Source organism: Opisthocomus hoazin, chromosome 3, assembly GCF_030867145.1.
Source record: "Opisthocomus hoazin isolate bOpiHoa1 chromosome 3, bOpiHoa1.hap1, whole genome shotgun sequence".
Lineage (NCBI taxonomy): Eukaryota > Metazoa > Chordata > Aves > Opisthocomiformes > Opisthocomidae > Opisthocomus > Opisthocomus hoazin.
The window spans coordinates 933953-953958 of NC_134416.1; the positions used below are offsets into that span (position 1 = coordinate 933953).

Below are 20006 nucleotides of genomic sequence, written 5' to 3' on the forward strand. Positions count from 1 at the left end.
GCCCTGGCCCAGGCTGCCCAGAGGGGCTGTGGAGTCTCCTTCTCTGGAGATATTCCAGCCCCGGCTGGACACGGTGCTGTGCCCCCTGCTCTGGGTGACCCTGCTTGGGCAGGGGGTTGGGCTGGGTGACACCCAGAGGGCCCTGCCAACCCCACCATGCTGGGATTCTATGTGCCGTGCGCGGCTGCCGCTTCGGGCTTCTAGAAAGGTTTCGGATGGGTGGCTGCGTGTTCTAGCAGTGTGCCGGTGGGCGCAGTGCCGGGCAGAAAGGCTCCTGCTCGTGGGACGGGTTCCTCTCTGCGCCGAGGCTCGCGCGTACGGAGGTGGGGATCCGGCCTCGCAGAGTCTGCAGAGCATCTGCGAGCGTCCCCGGGTTCCCCCCGGCGATGGAGTCGGTTTCGGGTGTTCCTTGGTTTTCTTTTTAATTGTGAGGGAGCTGAGGGTCTCAACTGTGCTATGCAGTGGTCAGAGAATCCCGGAGTGGTTTGGGTGGGAAGGGACCTTGCAGACCCCCCAGTTCCAACCCCTGCCATGGGCAGGGACCCCTTCCACCAGCCCAGGGTGCTCTGAGCCCCATCCAGCCTGGCCTGGGGTGTTCCCAGGGACGGGGCATCTCCCACCTCTCTGGGCAACGTGGGCCAGGGCCTCCCCACCCTCCGAGTGAAGAATTCCTTCCTGAGATCCGATCTGAATCTCCCCTCTGTCAGTCCAAAGCCCTCACCCCTTGTCCCATCACCCCCTGCCCTTGTCCCAGCCCCTCTCCAGCTCTCTCGTAGACCCCCATGAAGTTCTGAAAGACCTCTCTAAGGTCTCCCTGCAGCCTTCTCCTCCCCAGGCTGAGCAGCCCCAGCTCTCCCAGCCTCTCCTCCCAGCAGAGGGGTTCCAGCCCTCGGATCATTGCTGGGGTCTCCTCCGGCCGCGCTCCAGCAGCTCCAGCTCTGTCCTGCGCTCAGGAAGGTTAACGCCGCGCTGCTGTCGGCCGAGCTGCGGCGTGTGCGGTGCAGGCGAGCGCTGAAGGACAGACAGACAGTCAGATATTTATGGGAAGGTAAGCAAGGCCATGGGGTTTCTCTAGCTCCCGCTCAGTGTTGCCATCACCAACTGCCTGAGGTGCCAGGAGATGGCTCCTGAGGAGGAGAGCGAGGTCACGGATCTCCGAAGGATGGCCGTGAGGGTTCGAGCAGAATCTCTTACCCTGTCTTCTTATCTCACTCTTCACAGGATGGTGGGGGTTGGAAGGGACCTCTGGGGGTCACCCAGTCCAACCACCTGCCCAAGCAGGGTCACCTACAGCAGGCTGTAGAGGACCTTGTCCAGGTGGGTCTTGAATATCTCCAGAGAAGGAGACTCCACAACCTCCCTGGGCAGCCTGGGCCAGGGCTCCATCAAATCACCTTCCCTCGTATTCTCCACGTCTCCCATGGTTTCCTGACTCCTGGGTGCGTCTGCTGTGCGGTTTGCTGGGTGTCCCGGGCTGCCGAACGCCGACACGCGGAGAGGAGGGGGCATGCGGGTCCGCTCGGACGCCGCAGTCCGTTTGGTACCGAAACGGCTCCGTTCCGCGGTGCCGTCGCCAGCGTGGAAATCCTGTGTATCTTACGTCTGCAGGTCTCGGTCGCACGGCGCTCAGCCTTCATTTCAGAAAAAAAGAGTGGAGTTTTAGTGGAAGGGGAAAGCTGAAAATCCGGGCTTCTCAAAAGCCGAGTGTCGGATGACCCGGAGAAAGAACCCAATATTTTTATTTTTTAAAATTCCATTCTTTCCAAGAAAATGAAGCTCACGGGACAGAAGTCCGGTTTCCTATTTGGGACTTGGACTGGGTGGCCCACAGAGGTCCCCTCCAGCCCCGAGCATTCTGTGGTTGTTCGTAGAGCTTTGGCTTGGCAGCGGTGTGTGTCTGGGCACGGCGCTGAGTCCCGCGTCGCCTTCCTCCCTGGGTGGGTCCGGCTTTGGGCCCGTTGCGACCTTCCTCCTCCCGCTCCGTCTCCCGAACGCGCGGCGGCGGGCGGTGCGTGCCCAGTGCTTCGCGCCACAAAAGCTGTGCTTCTCGTTTCAGGCTTCTTCCCCGGCGTACAGCGGCTCCAACCTGTATTCCCCGCATTCTTCAGCCAACTCTGGTCCCATTATCTCCGACGTGACCGAGCTAGCCCAGTCCAGCCCTTCAGCATCTCCCAGTGGCAGTCTCGACGAAAGGTACGCTGTTGCTCTCCTAAAACCTGAAGCTGTCACAGAATCACAGAATCACAGAACGTTACAGGTTGGCAGGGACCTCTGGAGATCATCCAGTCCAACCCCCTGCCCAAGCAGGGTCACCCAGAGCAGGGGGCACAGCACCGTGTCCAGCCGAGGCTGGAATATCTCCAGAGAAGGAGACTCCACAGCCTCCCTGGGCAGCCTGGGCCAGGGCTCCGTCACCCTCAGAGGGAAGAAGTTCTTCCTCGGGTTCAGCTGGAGCTTCCTCTGCTCCAGTTTGTGCCCGTTGCCCCTTGTCCTGTCACTGGGCACCACTGGGAAGAGTCTGGCCCCGTCCTCCTGACCCCCCCCCTGCAGATATTTGTAGGCATTTCGAAGGTCCCCTCGCAGCCTTCTCTTCTCCAGGCTGAACAAGCCCAGCTCCCTCAGCCTCTCACAGAATCACAGAATCACAGAAATGTAGGGGGTGGAAGGGACCTCTGTGGGTCATCTAGTCCAACCCTCCTGCCGAAGCAGGGTCACCTACAGCAGGCTGCACAGGATCTTGTCCAGGAGGGTCTTGAATATCTCCAGAGAAGGAGACTCCCCAGCCTCCCTGGGCAGCCTGGGCCAGGGCTCCATCACCCTCAGAGGGAAGAAGTTCTTCCTCATGTTCAGACGGAACTTCCTGTGCCTCAGTTTGTGCCCATTGCCCCTCGCAGGAGAGATACTCCATTCCCCTCCTCATCCTCACAGCCCTCCGCTGGACTCTCCCCAGTAGCTCCTCATCTTTCTGAACTGGGGAGCCCAGAACTGGACCCTCTCCAGTAGGTCCTCATCTTTCTTGAACTGGGGAGCCCAGCACTGGACCCAGCACTGCAGATGGAGCCTCCCCAGGGCAGAGCAGAGGGGGAGGAGAACCTCCTTCGCCCTGCTGCCCACACTCCTCCTCATGCACCCCAGGATCCCCTTGGCCTTCTTAAGCTGCCGGCCTAGGGAGAGCGTGTTTCCCACGAGCTGAGCTGTCGAACACCGGCACAACGTCCCTCTTCTTTACGAATCCCCCGTGAGCAGCAGCTGGGAAACACTGGAGCCCTCGGTGTGGAGGACGTTCAGGGTGTTTGACCCCAATCCCGCTTACCCGGACCTCATGCAGGGCTGGACCTGTCCCTCCAGGGCAGCCTCGTGCAGGACGCTGCCATCTCAGCCACTTTTTGTTTAGCCCCTTGGCTTCATTCAGCTTGAATTTTTTATTCCAAACAACACTCGCTCCTTTGCGTCCCTGCCTAAGTGTGAACCTGGCCAGGGAAGTGGGGTCACGGTTCGGTTTCCACAAGGAATCCAAAATTACCAACACCCTTTGCTCCCCACAGCCCCACGTCCTCCAAGCGTCGGCGGCTCTCGAATTTTCTGAGCCTCCCAGGGCAAGAAGGGCCCTTCAGGCACCTTCTGGTCTCCTGGCTCCTTTTTTCTTCCCCTTTAATAGATTGTTCCTGGCACTGGCTCTTCCCCTGAGGTGCTGAATCACCCACAAATGCCATTTATTGCCTTTCACACCCTCTGCCAGGAACGCTCACTCTTAAATATAGACCATATGTTTGCTTAATGGCCCTCTTCTCTGTCCTTGTGTGGCCGCTGTCCTTTCCACCGGGACCCGCTGTGCCTCCTGCACCCCCGAAATCAGGGAGTTTGGGTCCCAAAGGATTTCTGTCTGCAAAATTAGGGCTGACCAAAGAACCCATCGTCTTCCCTTCCCAGAAAAACAGAACATCTGATAAACGCCCGGGTGGTCGTGCGAGAGGTCGGTGCCGGGCTTCGTCTGCGCGAAGGAGTCGCTCGGCTGACCTGGCGGGAGCGGTTCGAGCACCGCGGCCTCCGGCGCGGTGACGGCTGCGTCGTGCCTGTCGCAGCGGGCGGAAGCTCGTGCTGCTTCCCTGCTGTTTGGACCACGTCCACGTCAAAAGCCGCGTGGCTTGAACTGCACCGTTAAGGGAAAATCCCACCCACTTGCCCTAGTGAGGCGCCATCTGGGGTGCTCTGTCCAGTTCTGGGCTCCCCAGTTCAAGAAAGAGGAGAAGCTACTAGGGAGAGTCCAGTTCTGGGCTCCCCAGTTCGAGAAAGAGGAGGAGCTACTGGAGAGAGTCCAGTTCTGGGCTGCTCAGTCCAAGAAAGGTGAGGAGCTACTGGAGAGAGACCAGTTCTGGGCTCCCCAGTCCAAGAAAGGTGAGGAGCTACTGGAGAGAGTCCAGTTCTGGGCTCCCCAGTTCAAGAAAGAGGAGGAGCTACTGGAGAGAGTCCAGCGCAGGGCTGCGAGGATGAGGAGGGGACTGGAACATCTCTCCTGCGGGGAGAGGCTGAGGGAGCTGGGCTTGTTCAGCCTGGAGAAGAGAAGGCTGAGAGGGGACCTTCGAAATGCCTCGAAATATCTGCAGGGTGGGGGTCAGGAGGACAGGGCCAGACTCTTCCCAGTGGTGCCCAGCGACAGGACAAGGGGCAACGGGCACAAACTGGAGCAGAGGAAGCTCCAGCTGAACCCGAGGAAGAACTTCTTCCCTCTGAGGGTGACGGAGCCCTGGCCCAGGCTGCCCAGAGGGGCTGTGGAGTCTCCTTCTCTGGAGATATTCCAGCCCCGGCTGGACGCGGTGCTGTGCCCCCTGCTCTGGGTGACCCTGCTTGGGCAGGGGGTTGGGCTGGGGGACCCCCAGAGAGCCCTGCCAACCCTGCCATGCTGGGATTCTGTTTAGGGTCCCGAATCAGGGAAGAAATATTTAGGCACTCGTCCAACCTCGTCTTTGTAGCTGGCGAGGCTCTGAGGCTTTGCAGGTGGAAAGGCGAGAGCAGTCGCGAGGATTTTTTGCCGTGTTGCGTGGAAGTGGATCTTGGACACCAGCCGTGTGCCCGTGGGAGATTTTTACCGCTTTCCTCTCTCTTTTTCTCAGGAGTAGTCCCATGGTCCGTATCAAAGAAGAACCCCCTAGTCCCTCCCGCAGCCCCAAGGTCGAGGAGGCCAGCCCGGGGAACCCTCCCGCTGATGTCAAACCCCCTCTGTCCCCCTCCACCTTCATCGACTCCATCCTGCAGGAGAACAAACCCGGCGCTACGACCGCGGCCGCCGGCGACGGCACCGCGCAGCCTCAGCCCCAGGAAAAGTGCCTCAGCGTTGCCTGCCTCGACAAGTAAGTGCCGTGCCGGGACCGGCTCGGGTCTTGCCGGCCGTCCCACCGCTCGCTTCTGCCCAGCTTGAAAAGACGCCAGCGGCGTGGGCTTCCGGCCGGCGTCGGAGGCAGACGCGGTCGTTTGTCCGTCCGGGGCTCTGACCGCAGCCTCCCCGCGAGTGTCCAGTTCTGGGCTCCCCAGATCAAGAAAGATGAGGAGCTACTGGAGAGGGTCCAGTTCTGGGCTCCCCAGTTCAAGAAAGATGAGGAGCTACTGGAGAGGGTCCAGTTCTGGGCTCCCCAGTTCAAGGAAGGTGAGGAGCTACTGGGGAGAGTCCAGTGCTGGGCTCCCCAGTTCAAGAAAGATGAGGAGCTACTGGGGAGAGTCCAGTTCTGGGCTCCCCAGTTCAAGAAAGGTGAGGAGCTACTGGGGAGAGTCCAGTGCTGGGCTCCCCAGTTCAAGAAAGATGAGGAGCTACTGGAGAGAGTCCCGCGCAGGGCTGCGAGGATGATGAGGGGACTGGAGCATCTCTCCTGCGAGGAGAGGCTGAGGGAACTGGGCTTGTTCAGCCTGGAGAAGAGAAGGCTGAGAGGGAACCTTCGAAATGCCTCTAAATATCTGCAGGGTGGGGGTCAGGAGGACAGGGCCAGACTCTTTCCAGTGGTGCCCAGCGACAGGACATGGGGCAACGGGCACAAACTGGAGCAGAGGAAGCTCCAGCTGAACCCGAGGAAGAACTTCTTCCCTCTGAGGGTGACGGAGCCCTGGCCCAGGCTGCCCAGGGAGGCTGTGGAGTCTCCTTCTCTGGAGATATTCAAGACCCGCCTGGACAAGGTCCTGTGCAGCCTGCTGTGGGTGACCCTGCTTCGGCAGGGGGGTTGGACTGAGTGACCCACAGAGGTCCCTGCCAACCCCTACTATTCTGTGATTCTGTGAGTGCCAGGGTGGGTGGTTTCACACTGCTCGGAGTGATGAGTGTAGCCCGACAGCAGACCCCACGCACAGGATTAAACCCCCGAGGCAGGAGGGTGACCCACCGCTCCGCTGCGAGGGGCCACGTGGGACAGCAAAATAAGGACGGGTGAAAATGAACCCTGCTAAATTAAGGGCTGCTTCAAACTGCCTGCTCCCCCGGCGCGGGAATGGCTTCTTGTGAGGGACTGGAGCATCACTGACCATGAGCCAGCAGCGTGCCCTGGGTGCCAAGAAGGCCAAGGGGATCCTGGGGTGCATGAGGAGGAGTGTGGGCAGCAGGGCAAGGGAGGTTCTCCTCCCCCTCTGCTCTGCCCTGGGGAGGCCCCATCTGCAGTGCTGGGTCCAGTGCTGGGCTCCCCAGTTCAAGAAAGATGAGGAGCTACTGGAGAGAGTCCAGCGCAGGGCTACGAGGATGAGGAGGGGACTGGAGCATCTCCCCTACGAGGAGAGGCTGAGGGAGCTGGGCTTGTTCAGCCTGGAGAAGAGAAGGCTGAGAGGGGACCTTCGAAATGCCTCTAAATATCTGCAGGGTGGGGGGCAGGAGGATGGGGCCAGACTCTTCCCAGTGGTGCCCAGCGACAGGACAAGGGGCAACGGGCACAAACTGGAGCAGAGGAAGCTCCAGCTGAACCCGAGGAAGAACTTCTTCCCTCTGAGGGTGCCGGAGCCCTGGCCCAGGCTGCCCAGGGAGGCTGTGGAGTCTCCTTCTCTGGAGATATTCCAGCCCCGCCTGGACGCGGTGCTGTGCCCCCTGCTCTGGGTGACCCTGCTTGGGCAGGGGGCTGGGCTGGGGGACCCCCAGAGGGTCCTGCCAACCCCCGCCATGCTGGGATTCTGTGACTCAGAGTCTCACGTGTTTTATCACCACGCAGCGCTCGCGGTGAGCGGTGGGGTGAGCAGCTGGAAAGCTGTGTGTCCGTACCGAGCTGCCGGGGGCTTCTCATCCGCTTCTCGGATCTCGGCCGTTTCCCGTTCTCCCTGCGTTCTGCAGAAAACAGAGCATTGCAATTAATTTCTGCTCTCTGATTGCTGGGACAGAGCTGCTGTCCTTGAAGTATAAAAGGAATCTGGAGAAAACACAATTAATTTCACCGTCCTGGAAGGCAGCAGAGAGCTCGTTTAGCTCTGGACTTGGGCACCGGAGGTGCTGCCAGTGCGACGTGCGCTCCTCTTGTAATTAATTCTCCGTTAGCTCCCCGTTTTCAGAGCTCTGGTGCCGTAGATGTAGATGGAGAAGGGACAAAACCCCCGGCAGAAGCTCCTTTTATTACCACGCAGCGAACGCAGAGACGGCTGCGGGCCGGGGTCCGCGGCCCCGTGGCAGCGCGACGGAGCAGCGCTCGCTGCGTTTACGCCGCGGAGACGCGAGGAGTCAGGAGACGCCCGCCGGCTCCTGCCGCTCGGCCTCGGAGGAGGTGTTTGTCCGTGGGTTCAGCTATTTGTAGAGCTGTCAGCAGCTTTTATCGGGTGGCTCGTCAGGGGCTGAAAGCGGCCGTTTGAAAGGTAATAAAAATGGAAAAAGAAAAAAGCGCTGCCGAGGGCGTCTCTGAATTATTAAGGGCTCTCGCAGGCGGCGTGGAAGCAGGCGAAGGACAGGGAAAAGATTCGCCCCCTGCCCCTGCAAGACTGAGCTCCGTGCTTCGTCCTGGGAAGCTTTTTAGAGCTGTTTGGAGAGGGGCTTTTCCCAAGGGGGTGCAGTGATGGGACAAGGGGGAACAGCTCTGAGCTAACAGAGGGCAGATTGAGATCAGATACTGGGAAGAAATTCTTCCCCAGGAGGGTGGTGAGGCCCTGGCCCAGGCTGCCCAGAGAAGCTGTGGCTGCCCCCTCCCTGGCAGGGCTCAAGGCCAGGTTGGATGGAGCTCTGAGCACCCTGGGCTGGTGGGAGATGTCCCTGCTGATGGCAGGGGGTTGGGACCAGATGATCTTTAAGGTCCCTCCCAACCCAAACCAGTCTGTGATTCTATTTAAGAGAAAGGGCTCGTGTGTTGCCTTCCAGTGCAGGGCTACGAGGATGAGGAGGAGACTGGAGCATCTCTCCTGCGAGGAGAGGCTGAGGGAGCTGGGCTTGTTCAGCCTGGAGAAGAGAAGGCTGAGAGGGGACCTTCGAAATGCCTCTAAATATCTGCAGGGGGGGGTCAGGAGGACGGGGCCAGACTCTTTCCAGTGGTGCCCAGCGACAGGACAAGGGGCAACGGGCACAAACTGGAGCAGAGGAAGCTCCAGCTGAACCCGAGGAAGAACTTCTTCCCTCTGAGGGTGCCGGAGCCCTGGCCCAGGCTGCCCAGAGGGGCTGGGGAGTCTCCTTCTCTGGAGATATTCAAGACCCACCTGGACAAGGTCCTCTACAGCCTGCTCTGGGTGACCCTGCTTGGGCAGGGGGTTGGGCTGGGGGACCCCCAGAGGTCCCTGCCAACCCCTGACATTCCGTAAACTGAAAGAGGGGAGATTTGGACTGGATCTAAGGAAGAAATTCTTCACTCTGAGGGTGGTGAGGCCCTGGCCCAGGTTGCCCAGAGAAGTGGTCGATGCCCTGTCCCTGGGGACGTTCAAGGTCAGGTTGGACGGGGCTCTGAGCACCCTGATCCAGTTGATGATGTCCCTACACGTGGCAGGGGCGTTGGACGCGATGACCTTCAGAGGTCCCTTCCCACCCATACCATGCGCAGATTCTGAACCATCCGGCGGCCGTAGGTGCCCGGTGGGACGTGCAGTGACCAGAGCACGATTTGTGCTGAGCCACTGAGCGGTCGCAAAGGTGACGCTGGCAGCGAGCTGCTGTCTCCTGGCGCGGCTCGTCACGTCCCCGGGAGCGTGGCAGACCCTGCTTCAGAGCCGCTCTCGGCACCGCGGCGCGCAGCCTGTCCCCGTGCCACGGTCGGTGCTCGCTCCTTGGGCTTCGGGACCAAACGAGCTGCTTGCAGCCCACCGAGGAGGCTGCTGCTGAGTTCACAGAATCACAGAATCCCAGCATGGTGGGGGTTGGCAGGGCCCTCTGTGGGTCCCCCAGCCCAACCCCCTGCCCAAGCAGGGTCACCCAGAGCAGGGGGCACAGCACCGCGTCCAGCCGGGGCTGGAATATCTCCAGAGAAGGAGACTCCACAGCCTCCCTGGGCAGCCTGGGCCAGGGCTCCGTCACCCTCAGAGGGAAGAAGTTCTTCCTCGGGTTCAGCTGGAGCTTCCTCTGCTCCAGTTTGTGCCCGTTGCCCCTTGTCCTGTCGCTGGGCACCACTGGAAAGAGTCTGGCCCCGTCCTCCTGACCCCCACCCTGCAGATATTTAGAGGCATTTCGAAGGTCCCCTCTCAGCCTTCTCTTCTCCAGGCTGAACAAGCCCAGCTCCCTCAGCCTCTCCTCGCAGGAGAGATGCTCCAGTCCCCTCATCATCCTCGCAGCCCTGCACTGGACTCTCTCCAGTAGCTCCTCATCTTTCTTGAACTGGGGAGCCCAGCACTGGACACAGCACTGCAGATGGGGCCTCCCCAGGGCAGAGCAGAGGGGCAGGAGAACCTCCCTCGCCCTGCTGCCCACACTCCTCCTCATGCACCCCAGGATCCCATCAGCCTTCTGGGCACCCAGGGCACGCTGCTGGCTCAGGGTCACCTTGTCACCCACCAGCACACCCAGGTCCCTCTCCAGCAGGCCCGCCCCAAGCCCGAAGGGCACGCGCAACTCACATGAAATCCCCTTGGACAAAGGACACCCTGTAGATCAAATAACAGCCAGCGCGGCTCACAAAGGGGCACTGAGCGCCGCGACCGGCTGTCTGACGGGCTGCTCTTCTCCAAGAAACCCGAGAACAACCAAGACATGCTTCATGTGAGGAAGAACGGGTTCTGCCAAGACTCCTTGGCAGGCTGTGAGTGGCTGGGTCAAGCGAGCGGTGTCCGGGCACCCCTGCTACGGCTGTGAAGTCACCTGCCACCACCAAACACTCCCGTTATTAGCTGAGTCTCAACACAACAAGCACACTCCTGGGAGTTTAAGTTGGGCAGAGAGGAACCTGATGAGGTTCAACCAGGGCAAGGGCAGGGTCCTGCACCTGGGGAGGAACAACCCCAGGCACCAGGACAGGCTGGGGCGGAGCTGCTGGAGAGCAGCTCTGGGGAGAGGGACTGGGAGTGCTGGGGGACGACAGGGTGACCATGAGCCAGCAGCGTGCCCTGGGTGCCAAGAAGGCCAAGGGGATCCTGGGGTGCATGAGGAGGAGTGTGGGCAGCAGGGTGAGGGAGGTTCTCCTGCCCCTCTGCTCTGCCCTGGGGAGGCCCCATCTGCAGTGCTGGGTCCAGTGCTGGGCTCCCCAGTTCAAGAAAGAGGAGGAGCTGCTGGAGAGAGTCCAGTTCTGGGCTCCCCAGTTCCAGAAGGACAACGCACTACTGGGGAGAGTCCAGTTCTGGGCTCCCCAGTTCAAGAAAGGTGAGGAGCTACTGGAGAGAGTCCAGTTCTGGGCTCCCCAGTTCAAGAAAGAGGAGGAGCTACTGGAGAGAGTCCAGCGCAGGGCTACGAGGATGAGGAGGGGACTGGAGCATCTCTCCTGCGAGGAGAGGCTGAGGGAGCTGGGCTTGTTCAGCCTGGAGAAGAGAAGGCTGAGAGGGGACCTTCGAAATGCCTCGAAATATCTGCAGGGTGGGGGTCAGGAGGACGGGGCCAGACTCTTCCCAGTGGTGCCCAGCGACAGGACAAGGGGCAACGGGCACAAACTGGAGCAGAGGAAGCTCCAGCTGAACCCGAGGAAGAACTTCTTCCCTCTGAGGGTGACGGAGCCCTGGCCCAGGCTGCCCAGAGGGGCTGTGGAGTCTCCTTCTCTGGAGATATTCCAACCCTGGCTGGCCGCGGTGCTGTGCCCCCTGCTCTGGGTGACCCTGCTTGGGCAGGGGGCTGGGCTGGGTGACCACAGAGGTCCCTGCCAACCCCACCATGCTGTGATTCTGGAATTCTGTGATCTGCTCAGCCCTGATCACCCGCGCTCCTCTTTCTTCCGCGCAGGAACGAGCTCAATGACCACCTGGACACCATCGACTCCAACCTGGACAACCTCCAGACGATGCTGACCACCCACGGCTTCAGCGTGGACACGAGCGCGCTGCTGGACGTGAGTACGACCTCCCATCCTCCCTGGCACCAGGTCCTGGCAGCAGATGGACCGCGGTAGCTCCCACCACGAGTCTCCCCACCGCGCCTGCGTTGGCTTCCTTCCCCCGCCGCTGATGGCTCTTTCCCCTCGGCAGCTCTTCAGCCCTTCCATGACGGTTACGGACATGAACCTTCCCGACCTGGACAGCAGCCTTGCCAGCGTGAGTAGCCACGAAACATCTCCGCGCGGCTGCCGGCACGACGCGTGTCCTGCTGCTCCGCAGCCGCCTCTCCCGGGATGACGGGAAGGCTCTGACGGGCTCTGGAGAGCGTCCCGGCCACCCCCGGCACGGAGGGATGGGAAGGTGGGAGAGAGGAGGAGCGCGGAGCCCTGCGCCGGAGCCGCCGAGGGGAAATCATTCGATTAGCGCTGCGGCCTTCTCCAAGCAGCTCCTTCATCAGCCGCGCTCGGTTAATTAGCGCTGAGCCTTCCGCCTCCCCGGCGAGCTCTGCCCCCTGAACGGGGCCGCGCGCCGAAGCCCGTAGAGATGTGCGTGATTTCCGTAAAACCTCCTTTTGGCTCTCTGGAGTTGTCAGGGGGGGGTTTCCTGAGGCAGAACAGAATCCCAGCATGGTGGGGTTGGAAGGGACCTCTGTGGGTCACCCAGCCCAACCCCCTGCCCAAGCAGGGTCACCCAGAGCAGGCTGTAGAGGACCTTGTCCAGGTGGGGTTGGAATATCTCCAGAGAAGGAGACTCCACAGCCTCCCTGGGCAGCCTGGGCCAGGGCTCCGTCACCCTCAGAGGGAAGAAGTTCTTCTTCTGGAGACGCTGAGGGAGCTGGATCGTGTCCTCGGCCACAGCCCGGCTGGGACCTGCCGCTCGCCGGTGCCTTGGTGGAACGAGACTTTCCGTAACTAAAAATAAATTTAAGAAACCAAATCAAAGCGACTCGTTACACGCGCGTCCCGAAGGCTTTTCCTTGGGGTCTGAGATCCCGGGACGCGGAGGAGCTCCGTGCGGTGAGCGAGGGGAGCGTGGTGGAGCCTTGGCACGGGGGGGAGTGGATCTGTGGGGCCGGGTTTGGCCCGGGGGCTGCCTGGCTCGGTCGCCCGGGGTCCGCGTGGGCTCGCCACGACCCTCCGAGGTCACCTCCTCTGCCTCGGCGCGGCTTCGGGACCGCGAACCGCGGCGTCGGACCCTGACCACGCGCTGACCAAGCCATCTCCTCTCCCTGCAGATCCAGGATCTCCTCTCGTCCCAGGAACAGCAGAAACCCGCGGAGACGGAGGCCGGCACCGCCGACACAGGTACCGGGCGGCCGGCGCGGCGTTCGGCGACGCGGCGGCGCGAGAGCTGGCGGAAAAGTCGTTTCTCCGCCTGAAAAGCGGGAGCGATGCGGCTGCCGAGCCTGGAAAAGGGGAATTGGGGAGGGGGGGTCTTCACGATGACGCCCTCAAGCTGCCCCAGGGGAGGTTCGGGTGGGATATTGGGAATAATTTATTTACGGAGAGAGCGGTCGGGCGGCGGAGCAGGGCGGCGGGGGAGTCCCCGTCCCTGGAAGGGTCCAAAACACGTCTGGACGTGGCCCTTGGGGACACGATGGGGTTGGGGCTTGGCGACCTTGGAGGTCTTTCCCAACCTGGATGATTCTGGAATTCTCTGGGAGTGGAGGGAGCCAGTGCCCGGGGATGCAGCAGGAGGCTGCAGCACGGGCTGAAACACCCTAAATTCCATCAAAACACCCCAAATTCCATCAAAGCGCTCTGGCTGTGGTGGAGTCTCCATCCTTGGAGATCCTCAGAACCTGGACTAGAAGATCCACAGAGATCCCTTCCAACCCCTACCATTCTGTGACTCTGTAACCACAGTGCGGGCATCCCACTCCGGCTCGACCCCGAGGTCCCTGCCCCGCGGGTTTCCGTCTGCGCGGCACGGCGTCGCGGTGCCGCCCTGCGGGCCACGCGGCGTCTCCCAGCCCCATCACGGGGGTCCATGGCGGCACGGAACGGCCCCTCGCCGCAACCCTGCCGTGGTCGGGGTCTTGCCCCTTGCCAACGTGCCGAAGGGCCGTGCCGTAGTCCGGGCATCTCGCTGCCGGAGCGGCGAGGAGCCGTTCTCCTCCAACGCGGTGAAGACGCCATCGACACCATCGACGCCGGCGCTCGTGGCACCGCCGGCGTCGGGGTTCGGCGGCGGCGCGGCGACGAGCGCTGCCCTCGCGCCGGCTCTCTCGTTGCAGGGAAGCAGCTGGTGCACTACACGGCCCAGCCCCTCTTCCTGGTGGACTCCAGCGCCGTCGACGTGGGGAGCGGGGACCTGCCCATCTTCTTCGAGCTGGGAGAAGGACCCTACTTCACCGACGGCGACGACTACACCGAAGACCCCACCATCTCGCTCTTGGCGGGGACCGAGCCGCCCAAACCCAAGGACCCCGCGATATCCTAAAGCCGCGGTGGGGGCGAAGGAGAGGAAGAGGAAGGACGGCGCGCGGAAGGGACGTCCAGCCCTCGGCCTCCTCGCTTCGCACGGACGTCGCAAGCTCCAAAAAATCAAAAAAACCCCCCCTCCGGCTCGTCTTCGCTTCGCCGGCGCGGCGCGGCGAGGAGTCCGTTTGTGTGTGTGCTTCACGAGGCGTTTCGAAACCCGCTGTAGATTCTCGACACCCGGTCGGGGCGGCGGTGGGGGGGACCCCGAACCGTGTGAGAAACCCCCCCCACCCACCCCACCCCAAAGCTTGGAGGGGGTCGGACGGGCACCGCCGCGGCGCCGGCGAACGGGGAGCCCGGCCGGACGCGGAGCCGCGCGCGCGGGGCGTGAGCGCGGCGGGGGGGGGCTTCTCCCCGTGGCCGGGAAGCGCGGACGGGGTCGCTTTGCCCCCCCCGCCCCCCCATCCCCCTCTCCTCGCCCCCCGCAACCCCACCCCGGAGAGGCGGACGCGATGGTTTTTTAAAAAGAGGAAATAAAAGTGTGGCCGCTGCGGCGCCCGGTGGGTTGGGTCCCGTTGTGGTCTCTGCCGGGGGGTCCCGTCCCCGGGTCCCCGGGGCGGGGGGGTTCCCCCTCCTCGCGTCGCGATTTCGCTCCGTGTGTTTCCTTTCCCGTCGGTTCCTTTGGGTTTTTTTTTTTTTTCCCGTTTTGGCTCCGCAGTGACGATTTGTACATTGACACTTGGGACTGTGAATAGTTAAAAAACTGTATTTTGGATTTTTACATGAGAGGAGAAGAACCCACTTCTATCTATAGATATATAAATATCGCGATATATATACGTGCAAATATATATGAACCGAACGCTCTGTCCCCTGGTGGCTTTTCTCGGGTCGGGAGCTTCGTCTGCGGTCCTCGTTTCGGGAAGCGGAGGGGAGAAACCGCCCCGGAGCTGCGCTTGGTGCCGCCCGGGCGCCGCGGGGCGAGGGTCCCGGTGCCGGCCGTGCCGGAGCGGGAGCTGTCGGCGTCCGACGCCGCGCGTGCGTGTCCGAAGCCCGCGCTGTGGCTCCCGCGCCGAAACCCCGGCCGGGGCTCCGGGGATGGGTTTTGCAGGAGAGGAGGAGACGGCAGCGGGGCCCGATGTGGCGGAGGCGCGGTGGATGCCACGCGCGCCTTCAGGGGTGCCTTTTTTTTTTTAATTCTTTTTTTTTTTTTTTTAATTTTTTTTATTCTTTTTTTAAATTTTTTAATTTTTTTTCTTTATTCTTTTTTTTAATTTGTTTTTTATTTCTTTTATTTTTTCTTTTTTATTATTTTAATTCTTTTTTTATTTTTTTTATTCTTTTTTTATTACTCTTTTTTTATTCTTTTTTCTTTTTTTAATTTTTAATTTTTTTTTCTTTTCTCTTCTTTTTTTAATTTTTTTTATTCTTTTTTATTCTTTTTATTTCTTTTTTCTTTTTTTAATTTTTTTATTCTTTTTTTTATTCTTTTTAATTTTTTAATTTTTTTCTTCTTTTTTCTTTATTCTTTTTATAATTTGTTTTTTATTTCCTTTTTTCTTTTTTTATTCTTTTTTTATTCTTTTTTTATTCTTTTTATTAATTTTTTTATTCTTTTTTAATTTTTTTATTTTTTTATTCTTTTTTATCCTTTTTTTAAATTCTTTGTTTTCTTTTTTCTTTATTCCTTTTTTTATTCTTTTTTTAATTCTTTTTATTCTTTTTTTAATTTTTTTTGCTCTTTTTTTGTTCTTTTTTGTTCTTTTTTATTTTTTTTAATTGTTTTCATTCTTTTTTCTTTATTCTTTTTTTAATTTTTTTTAATTCTTTTATTCTTTTTTTATTCTTTCTTTTTGCTCTTTTTTATTTTTTTATTCTTTTTTTAATTTTTTTTATTCTTTTTTTTCTTTTTGCTCTTTTTTTATTTTTTTATTTTTTTGTTCTTTTTTTATTCTTTTTTTAAATTCTTTTTTGTTTCTTTTTTTATTCTATTTTCTTTATTTTTTTATTGTTTTTTTATTCTTTTTTTTTTTCTTTTTTTGTTTTTTTTAATTCTTTTTTTTTATTCTAATTTTTTTTTTTTGTAAGAACAATAAAAAACATCTTTGTTGTTACGTTCCAGGTGTTCGAACCTCCCTCCATCCCGCTCTGCCCTGGGGCGGTTGCGCAGTGCCGCCCGGTCACCCTGAAGGCACCTCGGCGTTCGACCGGGTTGGGCGTCGGGAGAAGCCGGTGCCCGTCGGGAGCTGGTCCAGCGTCCACCCGCCACGTGATGCTGCCCTTCCCGACTGGACAAGGAGCCCGAACGGCAGCGCCTGGAGCTCCCCGCCGGGACGGGCACGCCGGCGTCACGTGCGCCACGGGCTGCGGCATCGGGGTCCTGGTATGGGGGGCGCAGACCCCCGGTGCGGTCCGGGCCGGGGGACGCGGTGACATGTCCCGGGGCCGGAGCTGCTCGATGTCTCTGCGTCGGTTGGGTTGCGTGTCCGTGCCGTTGAGCGTCGCTTGTCCCCGTGAGTGCGCTGCTCGCCCCGGCGCCGTCGCGGTGACGCCGCTGCCATCCGAGCCGCGGGGCAGGGATGTCCCCCGCAGCAGTGTCCAGCCCGTGGGGTAGGGGGCATTCGGCACCGGAGCCCCCCTCTTCCTTGGCCTGGCCTGCCCAGAGTCGCGACCCTGGCAAATGGCGGTGGCCTGTCCTGCGCTCGGGTCCTCCACCAGCTCTCCAGGGGATAAAGAACTGGTGGGATGGGTGAGCGTGGAGTGGTGGGACTGGAGTGAAGTCCAGCTGGACAGTCAGGAGCAACGTTCCCCAGCGCTCAGCTTTGGGTCTGGTCTCGTTTAACATCTTCATCAATGATCTGGAGGAGGGGATCGAGTGCTCCCTCAGTCAGTTGGCAGATGACACCAAGCTGGGTGGGAGCGTCGATCTGCTCGAGGGTGGAAGGCTCTGCAGAGGGGTCTGGACAGGCTGGATCCATGGGCTGAGGCCAACTGTGTGAGGTTCAACCAGGCCAAGTGCTGGGTCCTGCCCTTGGGTCACACCAACCCCACGCAACGCTCCAGGCTTGGGGAGGAGTGGCTGGAGAGACCTCTAAGATGATGAAGTGTGGAGCAGAGGAGGCTGAGGGGAGACCTTCTCGCTCTCTGCAGCTCCCTGCCAGGAGGGGGTAGTAAGGGGGGGTTGGTGTCTTCTCGGATATTGGGACAAATGTCTTTCCTGGGAGAGTGGCCGGGTGTTGGAGCAGCTGCCCAGGGCAGTGGGGGAGTCCCCATCCCTGGGGGGGTTCAAAACCCGTCTGGATGTGGCCCTTGGGGACATGGCTTAGCAGGCATGGGGGGGTTGGGTTGGCCGTTGGATTTGATGACCTTGGAGGTCTTTCCCAACCTGAATGATTCTGGGATTCTGTGATCTTCTGGAGCAAAAGCTGTGCCAGGGGATGGGAATTGCTACGGTGAGGGGAGGACGTCGCGTTCGAGACCGGTGTGTGCACATTTCCCCAAACTCACGTGATCTCCACCAGAAGTCCTACATGGATGAACAAGGAGCTCCTGGCCAAACTCAAGCAGAAGAAGGAGGCCTGCATAGGGTGGAAGCAAGGACAGGCAGCTGGGGAGGAACACAGAGAAATCATCCGAGTAGCCAGGGAGCGAGTTAGGGAAGCTCAAGCCCTGACAGAATTAAACCTGGCCAAGGATGTCAAAGGGAAGGAGAAAGCCTTCTACAGGAATGTCCATGATCAAAGGAAGACCAGGGAAAATGTGGGCCCTCTCCAGAAGGAAGCTGGAGACCTGGTCACCTGGATCATGGAGAAAGCTGAGGTGCTGAACGACGTTTTTGCCTCAGTCTTCGACAGAACGTGCTCCAGCCACACCACCCAAGGTGCAGAAGGCAAAGGCGGGGACTGGGGGAATGAAGAACCACCCAGTGCAGGAGAAGACCAGGTTCAAGACCATCTAAGGAACCTGAAGGTGCACAAGTCCATGGGGCCTGAGGAGATGCATCCATGGGTCCAGAGGGCACTGATGGGTGAAGCTGCCAAACCACTCTCCATCCTATTTGAGAGGTTGTGGTGGTCTGGGGAGGTCCCCACCAACTGGAGAAGGGGCAACATCACCCCCATTTTTAAAAACGGGAAAAAGGAAGACCTGGGGATCTACAGGCCAGTCAGCCTCACCTCTGTGCCCGGCAAGACGATGGAGCAGATCCTCCTCGAAACCACGCTAAGGCACGTGGAGAACAAGGAGGTGACTGGGGACAGCCAGCATGGCTTCACCAAGGGCAAATCATGCCTGACCAACTTGGTGGCCTTCTATGATGGGGTGACAGCGTTGGTGGACAAAGGGCGGGCAACTGACATCATCTGCCTGGACTTGTGCAAGGCATTCGACATTGTCCTGCATGATGTCCTCGTCTCTAAGTTGGAAGGACATGGGTTTGACAGATGGACCACTTGTTGGATGAGGAACTGGCTCGATGGACGCACACAAAGAGTTGCAGTCAATGGCTCGATGTCCAGGTGGAGACCAGTGACGAGTGGTGGGCCTCGTGAGGCCCCACCTGGAGTCCTGCATCCAGCTCTGGAGCCCCCAACAGAAGAAGGACATGGACGTGTGGGAGCGGGTCCAGAGGAGGCCACAGAGATGATCCGAGGGCTGGAGCACCTCTGCTACGAGGACAGGCTGAGGGAGCTGGGGCTGTTCAGCCTGGAGCAGAGAAGGCTCCGGGGTGACCTTAGAGCAGCTGCCGGTGCATGGAGGGGCCTCCAGGAAGGATGGAGAGGGGCTTTTCACAAGGGTGTGGAGTGACAGGACAAGAAGGAACGGCTCTAAACTAAAAGACGCCAGACTGAGATTAGATGTTAGGAAGAAGTTCTTCATCGTGAGGGTGGTGAGGCCCTGGCCCAGGCTGCCCAGAGAAGCTGTGGCTGCCCCCTCCCTGGCAGGGTTCAAGGCCAGGTTGGATGGAGCTCTGAGCACCCTGGGCTGGTGGGAGATGTCCCTGCTGATGGCAGGGGGGTTGGAACCAGATGAGCTTTAAGGTCCCCTCCAACCCAAACCATGCTGTGATTCTGTGATCTGCAGGTCTGCGGTGCCGTCAGCTCAGCCCGCATTGTGGCCGAGGGTCCCGGCGCCGTGGCTCTGCTGTGAGGACAGAGGGGGCCTCGTGCCCTGCCTTCAGGATCGACGTGGCGGCTGGAAGCCATCCCGTTCCTTGAGAAGCTCCTCACAAACATGGAGGAGGAGCCCACAAAATTACCACACGTTGGGGGTGACCCTTCCCACCGAGGGGCTGCCCTCAGATGCCCGGGGTGATGGCTCCCTGCCCCCCACTCCCTCCACACCAGGCATTTCCCGGGTGTCCTGAGCGTCACCTCAGTGGGACCAGCTCAAGGTGGCCCTTGTGCAGCTCCCGGAGCCGTTGCGATGGAGGGGGGGAACCCGGTGGGGAGCCGGGGTTGTCTGTGGATGCGTTGGACGGCCACGGCACGTGATGCCATGCACCATGCTTGGCCATTTTGGGGTTTCCCCCATCTTGCACCTCGGGCAGGGTCCTTCTGTGCAGCCTGGTGGGTGCCCACAGCCCCAGGGGGTTTCGTTCACACTGGAGCCGGGACTCAGCTGGAGCGGGAGATGATGGAGATGGTGGAGATGGTGGAGGTGATGGAGATTATGGGGATGGTGGGGATGGTGGAGATGATGGAGATGATGGAGATCTTGGAGATGGTGGAGGTGATGGAGATGGTGGAGATGATGGAGATGGTGGGGGTGATGGAGATGGTGGAGATGGTGGAGGTGATGGAGATGATGGAGATGGTGGGGATTATGGAGATGGTGGAGATGGTGGAGATGGTGGAGAGGATGGAGATGGGGGAGATGATGGAGATGGGGGAGATGGGGGAGATGATGGAGATGGGGGAGATGGGGGAGATGGAGATGGGGGAGATGGTGGAGATGGGGGAGATGGTGGAGATGGTGGGGATTATGGAGATGGTGGGGATTATGGAGATGATAGAGATGGTGGAGATGGTGGAGAGGATGGAGATGGGGGAGATGGGGGAGATGATGGAGATGGGGGAGATGGGGGAGATGGGGGAGATGGGGATGGTGGAGATGGTGGAGATGGTGGAGATGGTGGAGATGCTGGGCTGGCACCCGCCTGGGCAGGCTCTGCTCCGGGCCGGGTGCTGCCGGGGGCGGAGGACA

General features: G+C 59.3%; 1 protein-coding gene across 2 annotated transcripts in view; it reads left to right on the forward strand.

Moving 5' to 3' along the window:
- HSF1 (heat shock transcription factor 1) overlaps nt 1-13918 on the forward strand; it is a 69041-nt gene extending 55123 nt beyond the window's left edge. For both annotated transcript variants that reach the window (XM_075415409.1, XM_075415410.1), the window contains 6 exons: nt 2057-2193; nt 5112-5348; nt 11288-11393; nt 11530-11595; nt 12614-12683; nt 13616-13918. In XM_075415409.1, coding sequence (XP_075271524.1) covers nt 2057-2193; nt 5112-5348; nt 11288-11393; nt 11530-11595; nt 12614-12683; nt 13616-13821 — 822 coding nt within the window. In that variant the 3' untranslated portion in view covers nt 13822-13918. The remainder of the gene's footprint in view (nt 1-2056; nt 2194-5111; nt 5349-11287; nt 11394-11529; nt 11596-12613; nt 12684-13615) is intronic.
- Nucleotides 13919-20006: the final 6088 nt, after the last annotated feature.